General features: G+C 38.5%; 2 protein-coding genes across 2 annotated transcripts; both read right to left on the reverse strand.

The window, feature by feature from the left end:
- Positions 1 to 2,019: 2,019 nt before the first annotated feature.
- On the reverse strand, positions 2,020 to 8,309 carry LOC101306713 (U-box domain-containing protein 43-like). The gene is made up of 4 exons (XM_004296558.1): positions 8,190 to 8,309; positions 5,368 to 6,723; positions 4,505 to 4,823; positions 2,020 to 3,945 (listed from the first exon to the last, which is right to left on the reverse strand). Exons 2-4 carry the CDS (start codon positions 6,595 to 6,597, stop codon positions 2,453 to 2,455), a joined length of 3,042 nt encoding a protein of 1,013 aa, XP_004296606.1. The 5' UTR covers positions 6,598 to 6,723; positions 8,190 to 8,309; the 3' UTR covers positions 2,020 to 2,452.
- Positions 8,310 to 9,052: 743 nt separating this feature from the next.
- Positions 9,053 to 10,443, reverse strand: LOC101312044. Its single transcript, XM_004296576.1, has 3 exons — positions 10,380 to 10,443; positions 9,947 to 10,081; positions 9,053 to 9,641 (listed from the first exon to the last, which is right to left on the reverse strand). The coding sequence occupies exons 2-3, from the start codon at positions 10,073 to 10,075 to the stop codon at positions 9,540 to 9,542; spliced, it is 231 nt and encodes a 76-aa protein (XP_004296624.1). The 5' UTR covers positions 10,076 to 10,081; positions 10,380 to 10,443; the 3' UTR covers positions 9,053 to 9,539.
- Positions 10,444 to 16,406: the final 5,963 nt, after the last annotated feature.

Consider the following 16,406-nt stretch of genomic DNA (forward strand, 5'->3'; position numbering starts at 1 on the left):
GCTTGAGAAGCATTGAAAGGATTATTATGTCGATCGACATAGCATGGTACTAGCTAGATGCAATTCACTAATAATAGTAGTACTGATTTGACTAGCTCATTCTGGCTATGAGTTGTCTTCGCATGCCAGTGCGACCTTGAGGAACAGGCTTAAATATTGCTTCTTGTTCATCACTCAATCAGGGTATACATGAATGAGACTTCTAGCTGATCGAGTTCTCGTATTAAGTAGACCTGACCGGCCTCTTCAAGTCTTTCTATTCTCATCAATTGTTTGAATTTGCAAAATGATTCATGAATGATTTGTTTTCTAACATCAATTTGGTAAAATAATCATGAGGAAGATCATAAACCTCTTTCGACATTTTAGTTTGTTATAGTCAGTGTACATTATTTACATATGGAATGCAAGTTAATTTCTGCCTGTATCATTGCTGGGGGTTTAATTTGAAGATCATCAGCAGTCGCCATTTCTATGGTTTGAGGGGGTCCGTAGACGCAATAGTTAGCTTGAAAGACTATGCCCTTTTCTAGCATTGTCTTAAGCTAGCTTCCCTCGACCTAAATCTACAAATGGGACGTGCCAATTGTATGCAATACTAGAGTAGTAGTGGTAGTCATGGTATAGAAACGAAAACAAGCCTAGCTTGCACGAAATATATAACCAAAAGATATATTCTTTGGTTGTTACTTGTTCATATAGGGTAAGTTTGCTAAGGTAGGTATGTTGATCTCTAATTGGCTTTAACCATTTGGGAGTATGTCAGCAGATCACTGATATTTGATAATTCTCGGTTAATTGACTCATGCGTTTACCAACTTATATATGATTTGCTTCCTGAATAACACTTGTAATTTGATAACCAATAGGTATGGATTTATGAATGATTGGCATATCAATTCCTTCCATTAATCTTTTGCTAGAGATTCTTGCTACAGCAATCAACTTGAATTTCAATCGCCAGAAAAAGTAATCTGATCATGTTTGAGAGAAAGTGATGGTTTGGCAACATATGAAGTGAACTATAGCGAAGATATATGACATAATATCTTAACAGAAAGAGGACAATAATGTGACCCATATATGTTGACACTCCCAGACTTTTTGTAAAGCAAACAAGAAATTAGGCGAAATTTAGCCTTTGAACACCTAAATAATATATTGCAAATGCCCGAAGCAGCCGATTCAAACAACAGGAGCACCAATTAACACCCAGTTATATATATAGATCGAAAATGAGACTTGCACGAAATAATCCAACAAATTCTTGTTAATGTGGTTGTGCATGGTACATAAACATAACTATATATCTTCTTCTAATTGGTGCCACTACATGGGACCAAAATAATGGAGTACCCAAACCTCTTCACTGTGCATATAATGAGGCCAAAGGTTTCTGTTGGACATGTACTCTTTTCAGTTTTTACATAGAAAAGAAAGGTTCAAGACTTGTTATATATCGATCATTTTAATTTGAATTAAGCTTACTTAAAGCTAAAGAAAAGGGTCTGATAAGTCTGAACCAGCAGAGTTCCAAAATTTTCGTCAATTGTGTCAATGGAGTACTATGGTGTTCCCGGCGATACTAAGAAAGTGAGAAGGATCATCGAATAGACATTCATCTCAGTGATCTCACTATACCAATTTCCTCACCTTCATCAACTTATTCTGCCGTTTGTATTACCAACTATTCGATCATTGCGAATGACTGTATTCCTTCGCAGGCTTCAAATGCCTTGGTATTTGACATTGTAAATGTAGGGTGTCTTTAGGTGAACTTCAATTTAGTTTCTTATTGCGGATGCTATGGTGGTTATAATCTCCAATAGTAGACACTCATTCAACAATGGATGGTAGACTCGTCAGTGCTTTAGATGCTTTCAACTTCGACCATCTTACGGTTGCCCAAAGACTTCTGATGTAGCTCATTTATGTATTTTTTGGTTGTATAGCTAGCAGTAGTCCTTCCTTATCAAAGTTAAATAATAATAAAGCTCTTTGTCATGGAATAGTACTCAACTTAGCTTGACTCATGTAGCTTGTCAACAAAGAAAACACAACAAAACTAGATTTACAATTCCATATAATCTTTGGAGTTTTATTTGCCATGGAATAGCACTCAATCTAGCTGGAAGAACCGATTCACAATGGTCTTTAGACACACCATTCCAGACCCGATCAGTGTTGCTGGGATGGCCTTCAAAGCAGCTGTGGAATTTCTTGCAATCCCTAGGAATCCCAAAGCACAACTCTTATATCCAGGATCTTCCTCTTCATCAACCAGTGGCTTCTTAAACAGTCTTTAAACCTCATCATTTACCTTAATTACAGTTCATTTCATACTCAAATTTATTGATGGATCCCCCCTATAAGTAACAAAAAGGACATTTATTGCAAAATTTAAAAAGGAATGATCTATTATATTACCTTTTTGTACAAGTAACCAAGAAGTTTAAGCATACAGACCAGGAACAATAGATGTTGATGATTTCGAATAACGTTCAAGGAGTGACATGACCTTGGCGGCCTTCCTCCTATGACGACCATCCTCATGATAATTCCGACTAGTTAGAGCAGCAAGGCGCAGTCTGGCAGTTGATCCATACGTTTCAACCATTTCCTTAGACATAAACACCTTTTCTAGAAGACTCAATGCCTCTTCTTGAAGTGAGTCTGTTCCCCAATGCAAAGTCTCCAGTATAGGAATTATGGCCTCAGCCTCATGCAAAACATTGGCTCCTCTTTGAGGAGAGGATTCGGCAACCAGTGTGGAAAGAGTTTGAATTGCTTCGATGGAAGTTTCGTAAACCTCACCAGATAAGAGTCTTACCAAGTCAGGCAATGCCTTAGCTTCCAAGAGACAAAATGTTGAAGTCACACTGCATATACCGCCATGCACCGGGCATACAGGACCACGGGATGCCTTGAAACACCAACAACCGGTTGGTTTGGATGCAATTGTGAGTTTCTGACTGCTAGTCGAAAGATTACCAATAAGAGCTGCAGCTCTTGCCTTTGCAGTCACTGAGCTAGACTTGAGAAAGTTCACAAGCAAGGGGTATGCTCCTCCTTCAACCAACATGCGCTGCGCCTCAAGATTTGTGGGATCTGTAAACCTGAATAGAGCACTAAGAGCATTTTCTTTTGCTTCCATATTCCCGGTTCTCAAAATGTTTATGATTGCAGTATGACCACCCAATTCAATTAACTTCATAGTTATCGATAGTTCAGATTTTGGGAGGTTAGCCAATAAGCCAGCAGCAGCCATTTGTACATCACCTTTATCATCATTCTCGAGAAATCCCACTAAAGCCTCCAGCCTTCTTGGCTTCAGAAGGTATTCTACAACTCCCTCAGGCTCATGCTGGGAGAAGAGGAAAAGCAAATTTATTGCAATCTCCCGAATCGCTGACTCGGTGTTATCAAGAAGAGGAAGGACCAGAGATATGGCATTGGCAGTGAGAACAGCTTTTTTAACCAACCTAGCATCAAACTTGCAGATTCCATGAAGTGTCTGCAAGGCAGGCCTTCGCACATTGTAAGACAAGTTGGGATTCTGTTGTAACTGAATCAAAGTGGTGACAATCTGTTCCATCGCAAGTTGACAACCATTTTCATCAACAAAGAATCTAGCTCCATCATCATCAGAAGTGAACTTCTCCAGCATTTCATAGCATTTAGCAACAATAATGGAGCGCACATTAGAGAACATTAGTTTCAGAACTAGATTAACTCCACCAAAAGCAGCAATCAGCTCTCTGTTGGCATGGCAACTTGACAATTGAACCAAAGCAGATAAAGACGATTCTTTAGATCCAATACTTCCGGATAACATTTCAAGCAAAGGAGGTATAATTCCCTCCTCGCCAAGGAGCTTCAAATTTGAGTCTACCAATTCCATGACAACAAGTGCTCTGACCATTGCTATCCTTGACTTCTCTGGCCCTGAAAATTTATAGAATGCTAAACTGCGTGACTCATCTTTTGAGAAAGGATTATGGTCAACCAGGCATTATATATTTAATACGTGAAGAGGAGGTGAGATATCTCTTTTAAGAACTATGAATTAGACAGATTGTTAAAACATCTGACTATAAACTACAGATAAGGGATACTGCTATATCTGAATATAATGAACGGAATCAATGCACAGTACATCAGTAGGTTTTACAAAATAGCTCCTTAAGTCAATTATCATCAAATTCTAATTTTTCTCCTGTCTTACTTCGGTGTGGTTTGAAAAAATCTTTTTTCTTTTAGTATCAGCAACAGAAATATGAGAATGAGATGAACCTCTGCCGCTAAAGCAAATGCCAGAAGATTCTCTCAATCTTTCTTCTTCTTTACCTTGAATTCAATCATTGTTTCAGGTAAGAATATTTTACTGTAAGGTATTTATGAACTACTGACATCTCTCTTTTACTTAATTTATGTAAATGCATGAGTAGAACTAGAAAAAAAAAAAATTGTAATAAAGGTCGTCTAAAGAAATGAATCTTGTTACCTTGAACTATGCGATCAATAAGTGGCTTATACCAGCCAGATTTAGCTGCATGAGAAATGTTTTCCTCATCTATGTCGAAAAGCTTCATCAAAATTCTTTCTGCAATCTCAGCCGACTCCTTCACAGGCCCCTTTAAGAGGGTGACAAGGAAAATAGTTGAGCTGCATTGTTGAGAGAATTTCTTACATACAGACACATTCCAACCAGATCTGTCTTGCAGCAATTCATATAACAATTCAATTGCAGCCTTTGAGATGCTCGAGTCCCGTCCTAAGCAGCCGATGATGCGATCCCAACCTGGGGACTCAACCACTTTTTCCTAACAAAATTCGTTCAAAGATGAATCATTCATTACAGAGCAAATCATATATGATTTTTACAATCTTTAGTTAGGTACAGGAAATTTGAATACTTAAGTATTTGTTCCATAATGAAGTCTTTAACAAATGAGTTGAGACTTCCAAAAGAAAAGTTCCTAACTCCCTAAACTTCAAATCAAGCAAAGAAATCTGGTTATGGCTTCAATTTCGTTCTCTTTTTGATGTACATGTTTGGCCTAACTATAATGACTGTAACACTGGGGAAAAAAAACATGTATCACCTAGCTACTTCACATTGAAAATGGTTCTAGTATTCATTGCAGGAGAATCACTATCCAGTTATCACATAAGGTCAGCATAGTTAAAAGACAATAGAGAAAGATAACTCTATGCAGCTCTGTAATAATAGAATGCATGTCTACTCAGCAAATTCAAGAGATGGAGGACAGAAGTAAAAGAAAGTACTTTATAGTGGTCGTTTATTCGTTTTCATATCATTAAATGATCAAAGCTGCATCAAAGACTTGAAGGTGTTCAATTTACCTTATTTCTTGCATGGCCTTCTACAATATCCTTTAAGGTGATCAAAATCTTGTGCTTTACATCTCTGTTGTGAGAGGTCCCGAGGATGGACATTATACTATCAGTGAGCCCTTCAATAGCCATCCACTCCCTGTTGATAGAATTCTCTCGCATAAGATCTCGCATTTGGCTTAAGGCCTCTAACATCAACGTCTCAACACCGGACACCAGTTTTACCTTGCAAGACCTGATCTTGAGGCAGTAATTAAGTTCTCTCCACTCTTCTATTGATTGTCTTAACGGAAGGTTAGACCGCCAGGATGTATCTTCAAGCACCTCTCTAGTTTCTGGGTCGGTTCTCTCTCCACTTTCAAACCAAGCTATGAGGGCAGCTCTCTCGCATGTAGTACCAGTGCAAAGGCTGACTGGTTCAACCATCACAGTTCGTTTCAGACAGCAAATAAAAGCTTTAAGTGGTGGAATGTACTCTTCACTTGTGTCATATCTCTCTATGGCTTGAACACGTTGGTCGTATGTCTTCTTGACTTCTTCATAATCTCTTGCAGCATCAGCTCGAGAGAGCAGCTCAATAACCTGTCCTAAGAAAAAGGCTTCAGCTCTTTCTTTCCTGTTAGCAGCTTCTTCTTTCTCCTTTCTGATATCTGCTAGCTCTTTGCTTATCTTTGAGGGCTCTAAAGGCACCCCAACTTCCATTGCTATTTCTTCAAGCATATCATTTGCAAAACCCTGGTCAAGAATCTGGTCTTTAAGACCCTGATTTAGCCTGTCAAAAATTTGAAGCTGAGACTGCGAAGCCTCAAATTCTACCCTTTGCATCTCATTCTGTAGCCTATTCACCTGATCAGATATCCTTGATAAAACTTCAGTATTTGCAAGAGATAAAGCAGCCAAAGACTTTCCAATGTCTCTTGTAACTTCTTGTACCTCCTTCACCATGTGTCGGCACCTGACAAGCAAGTAGAATCGAGCTCGGTTTTTGTACTTCTCAACAAGATTATTGGCCTTCTTCACATCTCTTTCTAGGAACTCCAAAGCAAGCCTTGCAGCTTGAGAATCATTTAGTTCTTGAAGCTGTAATTCTTTCAGTACCAGCTCAATGTCAAACAAGTGCTTTGAAAGGACTTTGAAACTCTCTTTGTCAAAAACATCCTTTGCAGCTTGAGCTGTTTTGATGACCTGGTTAGTTAACACAGCCAAGATAGTCCCAATAGGTATAAGCTCCAAAGCCATTATAGTAGTCTATGCCAGACGATACACAACTGCCTATGAAATCTAGACTATAGCCAGAAAAGCATCTTCGCCGCTTCAAATTCTTGCCTTAATTAATTGATCTCCTACAGACCATTTAGCATCTACCTGTGAAGAAAGAAAAACGAAAACCAAGCTTCAGACTTTTGTCCCTATGAAAAACATATTATTTGATCCATAAAATAAACTTAAAGCAAATCATGTTTAAAGTAATAAACTCCACTTTTCTCATCACCCCTTTTTGGAGCTTAAACAAAGACTAGTAGCCGTACACTCTCCATACAGCTTCAATCGAAGTCAAGAGTCAGCCCTGTGAGAAGAAAACCATCTTCCAACTTTGCGATCTTTTGTCTACCTATCTCTTTAAGTTCTACCAAAAGGGTTATGCTATAAGACTACCCCAGTGAAGAATACAAGTGCTGCATCAAAAGCCAACACCTAAATTGCTGCATCAACAGTGCACCCCAAAAAAGGTTCGGGGAGGAAGCACCTAAATTGTTTGGGTAACCAGAGTTTTCAATTACGAACTCACCCTGCCCACATTAGAAACTACCGTACTCATTGACTAGCCTTTCGAATAGAGAGAAGAAAGTTTTCAGTAACAGTCAATGTCATGAAGTTGGACCTTACAGGCTGCCATATACAATCATGATTATTTTGACACCCTCTCAACTCTCTTCAGAGAACAAAAGTGAATTTCCAAATCCACAATGATGGAATTTGTAGTCTAATGAGCCAGAAACCTACCTGTTCTAACTTCTAAGGCCTGTGTGGTTATGAGATTGATGGTTAGCATGAGACCAGCTCCAATCAGAGAAAGAATGGGTTCAGTAAGGATTAGTTTTAGTCCAATTGAATCTCTGCTATCAACAACGAAAAACACAAAATCTAGAGCAAGTTAATAGTTCAAGATATTAGCTCACTCTTGCTCATACACCCCTTCATATGTGTACTGTATATAGGCACAAAGAAGAAATAAAAACACAAACCAACATGCTAATTTCCAATTGACAGAAACTTTATCCGCAATAAGCCTATGAATGCATAATTCATACGAAGTAGATGAAAAAGAGAATAAGATAGCCAACTACGTCTCGCCCCATTCAAAGCTTCTCTTACAGAACTCACAGATCACTATAAAGTTGAAAAGCAAACCACAATACAATGAAACTAAGTAAGAAGTTTGCACCCTGCAACCTCTGAGAGTTCTGTTAAGTCGAAGGAATTTGACGGCAAACACTTGTTCTCAACCAGTTCAGAAAGGATCAACAACCATGAAAGAAGTTTAACAATGTAGAAAATTATAAAGAGATAACCAAAATGGCAGGTAAATTTCTGAGAAGAGGTCAAATTAGCTTTGATTTGCCAACTGAGTCGAGACATATGATCAAAAGTTCAAAACACAGATGGACTATAATAGTGGAAACTTGCTTCTCTTTCTTGCCAAAGATGGAAAAGAAGACAGGACAGGATAAAGCAGAAACATAAGAACAAAGAACTACCCAGAATAAGCAATTTAGTCTTACCTTAAAAAACTGAAACGATACAGAAAAAGATTGGAGTTGAGTGATTACCCTTTGGAAGCAAACTGCTCTTAAGCAATCAAAGCTGCCCCAGACCAAATGACCGATTCTGGAGCTGCACAGGAAGAGAAGACTTTGTAAGTCAAGGTCTCCGGAGACAAATCATTCAGTGGTTGTGACTTGTTGCTCTGCTTTAATATATAACTACGTAACTAATTCAGACGCGGTCTGGAAAATTGAAGGACCGAAAGAGACAGTACCAAACTCAAAGCTACTTGTTATGGTTGTCTCTTTTCCTCGAAAGAGCAGGGAAATTTCACTCATTCACAGAAAGAAAAAGCATAATTTAGTCTGGAGTTTGATATTGAATAGATTTTAACTCTCCCTCCAATATTGGAATTGTGCCATATGTCCACCCATGAAATGGTCCGCGGGTACATGTTTCTGATATGACATCATGCATTACGTCTCTGTATAACTCCACTCATTTTTACAGTTTTCGTTGCAAGTCTTGCTGCCCGAGCTATGGCCAAGAAGCCATGGGAAATGTAAATGAATTTGGCTCTGAAAGGTAACTTACTTTGGTAAGAGATAGTTTCCGAGAAAGACTGTTAACATGGAATCGTAAGAGCAATCACAAATGACATCATCTACCTCGGCTATCTTCAAATGACAGCATGTTATGTTGCTCCCGGCATGCAGCATCTTTTAACACTCTAATGGGCAAGAATGAGTATTCAATTTCTCGTTCCTGAAATATTGTTCAGATAATGGTTTCCCGTGTTTCAGACTTACCCAGTAGAGAAAGACAATGAATTAAGTACTTTGAATGAAGAACGAACTCGATTAGATTATGTTTGCGGGATCATAAGCCTTTGAATCAACCACTAATACATGAAATTCAATGATCAAACCAGAACTTCATCCATCTAAGAACCAAAAACAAGTTGTAACTAAGCTCAATCCAGCACACATAACAAATTATATGTAGCTCCACAACAAACCCGAAAGAAAGTTCAGTGCATAGAGCTGCTTGTTGACAAGACGGCAGGTAAACTAGATATTTGGTCACATTCGTCCATTCATGGTTTTATGGTCACAAAACATCAAACTCTTTCATCTACATATATAAAGCTTGACATGAAATTGGCAGGCTGGGTTTGAACTTTTAAGCTAGACATGATTGAGTATACATTGTGCAAGGCTCAAATGGAAATGGGGATATCACTCATATTTTACAAATGAAGGTGCCAAGCTATTGTCAACATTAAGCCACACTGAACTTGAAGAGGCGATCCACTCACTACCCCCTTATCATACCCACATTTTTATTTGAAATCTGAATGAAAACACAGCAATTGCCACAGAGCAACACTTACATCTTACAACCCCAAGAAAGCATCAACCGGCATTGTTCTTGCGAGCTAGTTCCCGTGCCATCTCCCTCATTTCTTCTGGAGAAGGAGGCCTCGGCGCCTCTGGTGGATATACTATATACGAACGCTGCATAAGAAAATATCAGAATTTGGATGATAAGTCTTTGAAACCCTCTTTGATGAAACTCATCCGCAAGAAGGAAAAAAAAACAGCAACATAATTCTAACTAAACTCTGCGATAATACAAACTTCGGAACTCAAAAATACACCACATGGCCACATCAAATGTCAGGCAAAAAACCTTTGCGCCATCACAAATTCATTACTATCGGAAAACTAACTACTACTCATTTGCACAACCCAACTGACAGCTTCTTCAATCATACATTCCAAAACCAAAACAACAACAATGAGAGAAGTAAAGAACTCACATTTCCCATGAATTTCTTGATATTCTTACTGTTGTTGGCGAAAGTGTACATCAGGACAATAGGAATGGCAACGTAAAGCCCAAACTTAGCGATCTCCAAGACTCCCTTTGAAGTTCCCACATTAGACATTTTCACCTATTCAATCACACAACCCAATTCAAATTCAATCACCAATTTCAAATTCCACCAGATGAAATTTAAGCTCACAGAAATCAAACACAAATCCTTCAAAGACAACCGATTTAGATTGCAACTGATACCCTAAACTTTTCTTTTATATCATAAATTATCCAACCCTAACCCTACAATTCACAATATAGAACCCATTCATAATTCTTAGCATCACAATCAAAAATCAATAAAAATCATTGATACAAATTGAAGAGCTAGATTGAAAGAAGAAGAAATGGAAGAGATGAATGTGGGACCTTACCAGAAGCTCGACGATTGTGGAGAGCGGCTCAGTTAAAACCAACAAGAAAATTTCCAGAATAATTTGAGGGAAGAGGAACAAGAAGAGGGTTGGAGCATAAGAATGGGATTACGATGTAAATTTGGATAATAAGAAAGGCTATTTCCGGTATCTCTCGCAATTTTATGGATGAGGAACGAGGATAACTAACCCGTTTAAAAGTTATATTGCACGGACACAGACATGGACATGACGACACGACAAATCTTAAAAATGTAAGTTCTAACACGACTTGGACATGACAAATAATTAATATTTAATATATTTTTAATATATAAAAAACACTAAAAACATAAAATAAAGAGAAAATGCTTATTTGGTCAAAAACAGCAAAACTAAACCCCACTCCAATAAAAATCTTATCATTATGCCTATTTCAATGATTTTTAAGAAAAATACGTTATTACCATGTGTTTAATTAAACCCACACAATTCTTATCTCTTTCTTCTTCTTCTTCTTCTTCCATCTGGTTTCCTCTCTCTCTCTCTCTCTCTCTCTCTCTCTCTCTCTCTCTCTCCCTCCTCCTCCGACGCCGCCCATGCAAGCACCGCTGCTTCATCTCCTCCGACCACCTTCTTCGACCCCGGCATCAAATCCAAACCGTCGTCACCGTTCGCCAGACATCATCGCCATCTAAACGGTCTCTAAATCGCCATTGTTGCTCGTCGTCGCCGCTTGCCAAATAGTCATCGCAGTCACCAAACAACGAGATGGTCCAGTGCAACGAGCACAACTTACTCACCCGCAACCTCTAGCCACTCGCTTTCTCTGACGAGAGACAACATCACTACAGTCCAGATCAGGAGGCCTCTGCTCTGAAATCGGAGGGAGATGAGGAAGATGAGGTAGCGGAGCAGAATCGGTGGGTTTGACTTCATGTTGTCATCGCTGCCGCCGACGTCCTACATAAATTTGACGTAGAGGGCAGCGATGTGTTGAGTTGTCAACAGATGCACTGCATATCAATGAGCGTGAGGAGTTGGGGTTTATGGTTGATAGGGTGACCTTGTCATTATGCATCAGCCTTCGCTGCAAACTTTGTCATCACCGACGACAGCACCACCGTCCTCAAGAATTCGGCGTTTGTTTCGGATCCAAAACTCAAGGTTTTCGGTGTCGTCCTTCTCCGGTGTTCTCCCGTGACGATGTAGCGAAGCTCCCTTCGGCTACGTCGAGGACGTCCCGCCTGTACTCGTCTTAGATCTGCTCCTCGATCGACTGGGCCAACTAGCAGGTTCATAGGCAACCTCTGCCTCCACCTCCATGGCCAAATCGAAGGCGTCGGGTGCGTGGTAAGGGAGGTGAAGTAGTTTCAATGAGGGAAGAGTAGGTACGGTGAGGGAAGGCGCATGGTAAGGGAGTAAATCTGGTGTGTGAGGGTGCATGGCTCTGCGGTAGGTGTAGTTGTATTTTTGTAGCTGATAGGTAGCTTGATTATTCGTGTTGTAGTTTTGACTGATTATTGGCGGTTAATAACTCGATTATGTTCTTGTATTTCTTCTTTTCTATTACAATAAGTTGAAATAAGTTGATTATTGGGAGTCAGTAACCGATAATTGGGGGTCAGTAACTGTGTTACTAAGAGTCAGTAATTGATTACTGGGGTCAGTAACTAATTATTATGGGTCAATAACTGATTAATGGGTGAGTTACTGGGGCTCTGTAACTGATTATTAGAAGTCAGTAACTGATTATTGGGGATCAGTAACTGAGTTACTAGGGGTTAGTAACCAAGTTATTGGTTACCGAAATCCGGCGACCGGAGAAAATCCGAGTTACTGGGGGTTGGTGATTGGAATCCAGTGGCCGAAAAAAATCTGACAACCGGCAACCGAAATGCGATGACCGGTGACTGGAGAACAGTGAGGCTCCGGCAAAGTCTTTTCTCTCTTGCATTCTCTCTCTCTCTCTCTCTATGCATATTTAAGAGGTGAGGGTAAAATAGTCTTCAAATAATATAGTTTGTTAAGACTTTAGTAAAGATTTGTACATTTTGGCATAAAAAATGTTACCTTATATTAGAATGGGCTCATGAAAAAGATTGTCATTGGAATAAGAAATGAAGGGTTTAAATTAGTACTAAATGAACATTTTCCCTAAAATAAAATATATTATAATATATTTATTAGGTTATTTTATGTTCTTTGCATGAGAAGAGCCATGCCGCCACACAATTGCTCCCTCTTTCTCTTTGTTTTTGACCCAAAATCCCTCTCTCTCTCTCTGTATATTTGACTAAACCCACCCAAATTCTATCCAACTCTTCTTCTTCTTCTTTTTGGATACTGAAAACAATCAACTTCTTCTTCTTCACTCTTAAATCAAAATTCAGTTTTAATTTCAAAATCAAAAATCAGATGGAACATCGTCTATCTCATCACAAGCTCCTCTCTCTTATGTCTGCAATCTTGTCCGTGAAGCACCGATCGACGATCGAATTTGCTCCCAGGCTCTAGCCACGAGCTTGACCATGTTCGTCGGCGCTGCTGCATTAAGCCACGTTCACTTTGGTATCCTAAACTCGCCATTCGACCCGAGAACTCGATCCGACAAGGACCAAAGCTTGGTCTGGCAGAACCACCCGTCTGCGTTTTGAACTAGCCGTTTGAACCGAGTGGGGCTAGCTCATCTTCGTCTGCGTTCTTTTGTTTGTCTGCGTTCTTTTCTCTTTTGATTGTGTGCGACCTCTTCACAACTACTGCCCATTTAGGTTTAAGTTTTGGTTCCTATTTTTTTTTTCTTCTTTTTTTTTGTTAAAAATTTGAAAAATGATGACGTGACGTGTCGGACACGTTTTTTGCCGTGTCAAGCGTTGTCGGCGTGTCGGGAGTGTCCGACACTCTCTGACACTCCACCCATCCGTGCAACATAGTTTAAAAGCATGTCATGGGCTAATGTGCATGTCATCTAAAGATAGGACTAAAATCACTATCCATTGTAGTTATATTTTTTTTGATACAATCCCTTGTAAAATGACAAGAAACCCTCATTGTAAAATGTGCACATAAAAACCTACCACTCATGAAATCGAACTTCACCTAGCTAGCTCCCATGTAACGGTAGAACTAGTTGCCTACGGATCTCGATTGGTGTACAACTAAGTGGAACCGAGAATTAACCTGAAAAGTTGTCAATCATGAGTGTGGGAAAGAAGAGAGCCTAAGCGACTCTCTTGCCCTTACCATCTGAGCTATCATCCTTTTGCCCTTACCATCTAAGCTATCATCCTTTCCCCACACCCGTGTAGGAATGCGCGGTATAGGTACGTCTATCTTCACATTGGTTCTAGATAATAGTAGTTTATTGGATTTACAAGTTGATTGTTTTCTTTCAATTTGAAGGAATTTATTTTTATTTTTATTTTTTTTGTAAAAACTCGTCATTCCTTTGTCATTTTTTGCCTGTCACTCTCCATGTATCCTACTCATTTATTGACACGTGTATAGCCACGTCAACACACTTAACAGGGATTGGACGGGGTTACTCTTGAGAGAAAATATGTAGTTTTTTGATAAATTAAAATAGAAGCCTAGATCAATTGGATGAACACATAGCATATATACAAAATGAAATCCAGATCAAATTCTACTTCCTTCTTTGAACTTATTAAATCCTAGTTTCTTAGTCTCAAAAGAAGGTAAACTCACTGGGCGGGGGAACTACTAGTCGGCATGCTAGGCTCACTGAGGGATGCTCCTTTAGGAGGAAAGGGATCTGATATTCCAGCTCACATTTGGGTCTTGTTTATTATGCAGAATGGTGCTTTAGAGCATTCTTTCAATCATGAAAGAAGAGAAATGGGTGAATGTTGTTACTATGTACTATCTAGATCGAATTGGTTTTTGATAATTGATTTTGTTAGGATGGCTTAAATCACCTTGTGATTGGATTTTCCTTCAGTTAGCTGTTCAGCATGGTCAATTATCAATTACATCCTCAGAAGTGATTTGGGCATTTTCCCTTTGTTATTTGTATACTTTCTGGCTTGTTTTGAAAAAGAAAATTATGATAATACATGAATCCATGTTTTATGAGATGATGAAGAAGAATATCAGAATTGATGGGTTTGTTTGGGATTCATGGTTTGATTGAGGATGACAAGTGAAATGGGATTCATGGTCAGAAGAAGTAGCTAGAACTTTGTGAATTAGATCTAGCGGATGAAAGAAGAAGATGAACCTCATTTTGATCTAGGTTCATCCTCGGAGAAGTTGGAGTCGTTAATATTGGTTTTTTTTTTGTCGTTCGTTAATATTGTTTGATAAATAAATTAATTATTATTAAACGAATAATATTTATTAAAAGACTTAACTCTGTCAAATCCTTGTTAAGTGTGTTGATGTGACTGTACACATGTCAATAAATGAGTGGGATACATGGAGAGTGACAGGTAAAAAGTGACAAAGAATTTCAACCCATTGTTGTAGTTTTACAATTGTTTTGGCTAGTTGTATGAAAATCATTCGTAACTTTAATGAGTTGACAGATTAAATTCGTAAAAAATATATGGATTGTTTTGTGCTTCTACGTGCATGGATTTAATCTTGTTTTTCTTTTCTTTCGTTTAAAACATAGGTAGACAGATTAAATTCATGAGAAATGAGTAACATTCAAGCAAGTTCACATCATGAATTAAGATGATTACTAGCGATCAAGTCAGATTGATTCTCATAAGCGGAGCTATACACAAGCCAAAAATGGTCATGCCACCCCTCAAGCTCTTTCCTCTACATATATTTTATAATTTGAAACTAGTTAATTCATTTTATACTTGTGATCATTGACACCCTATCTTAAAATTTGGCTCCGCCGTTGATTCTAGTAAGTAGTACGTACTAAAGCGCACCCAACTATTCATGAACATAGAATATCCAAAATGATTGAGGCTAGGTGCAGCACTTAGACTTACCAACTAGCTTCCATTGCCGTGGCTGCTCAGTAGGTAGAGACTTGGGTCTACCCGAGTATATATCTCTCTTTCTAGTTCTAGCTAAGCATGCATATGCTTGTCTAGTTGTTCCCCAGATGTCTCTGTTTTTAATTTAAGCAGATATTGAGATTGATATAGCTAGATTTCCAAATCCAATGCTCTTCTTCGAGTGGTCTAACAGAACAACAAGCATCTAATCATACCTTTTTATTGGTCCAAATCAACAAGAACATCCAAGCATTTGAGCTAAATAAAATGACGAGGGCCATGCCTGCCGACTTGTTTTGAACGATACTTCTTACTTTACTAATTAAGATAAGTAATCCAACCATTGTCGAAGGATTAGTTTAATTTGAGTGGTTATCAATACACTTCCATATGACATTTCATTCTTGTTCCAACTCGATCTATTGAGAGCATCCGGAATCAAAGTAAATTACCGGACCAACCGATTAAAATTTATTAATCTAATCTTCATTTCGACTTTAGCTTGAGGATGTCACTTGATAGGTTATAAAAAGTAGTCCTTAACTTGCATTCATAATGAATTAGGTTTATTTTATTTTTTGAATAAATTAGGATTATTTGATACCGTTAATTTGTTTACACAATTTAATTAGAGGAGATAAGGATTAAGAAAACAATACCAATAAGAGGGTAGAGATAAAGATTGAGAAAGGTACCGTGTGTATAATTTAAATGTTACATGTATATATACATATATATATATATATGTTATAGGATATTCTCTATGTGTGCCTTGGCCTTATGTCAATAGGATATGTAGTTAGACTAGATCTATGTATTCATATCCTTACCATATTGGTATTGTGTAATTCCCTATATAAAGGGCACCTATCAATGAATAAGATGATGATTCTCTTGCTATCTCTTTGTCTCTACACTTTATTCTTCATCACGTTATCATGCACTTTGTTCTAACCCTAGAGCCAATAGCCCACCATTTTTTTCCAAACCCTAAAAACCAAAACCCTAAAATCGGGCAGCCTTGTTTTTCCCGATTTCCGACCAAAATTCCAACTGCCCTCCGCCGGAA

Source organism: Fragaria vesca, linkage group LG4, assembly GCF_000184155.1.
Source record: "Fragaria vesca subsp. vesca linkage group LG4, FraVesHawaii_1.0, whole genome shotgun sequence".
In the NCBI taxonomy this organism is placed as follows: Eukaryota; Viridiplantae; Streptophyta; class Magnoliopsida; order Rosales; family Rosaceae; genus Fragaria; species Fragaria vesca.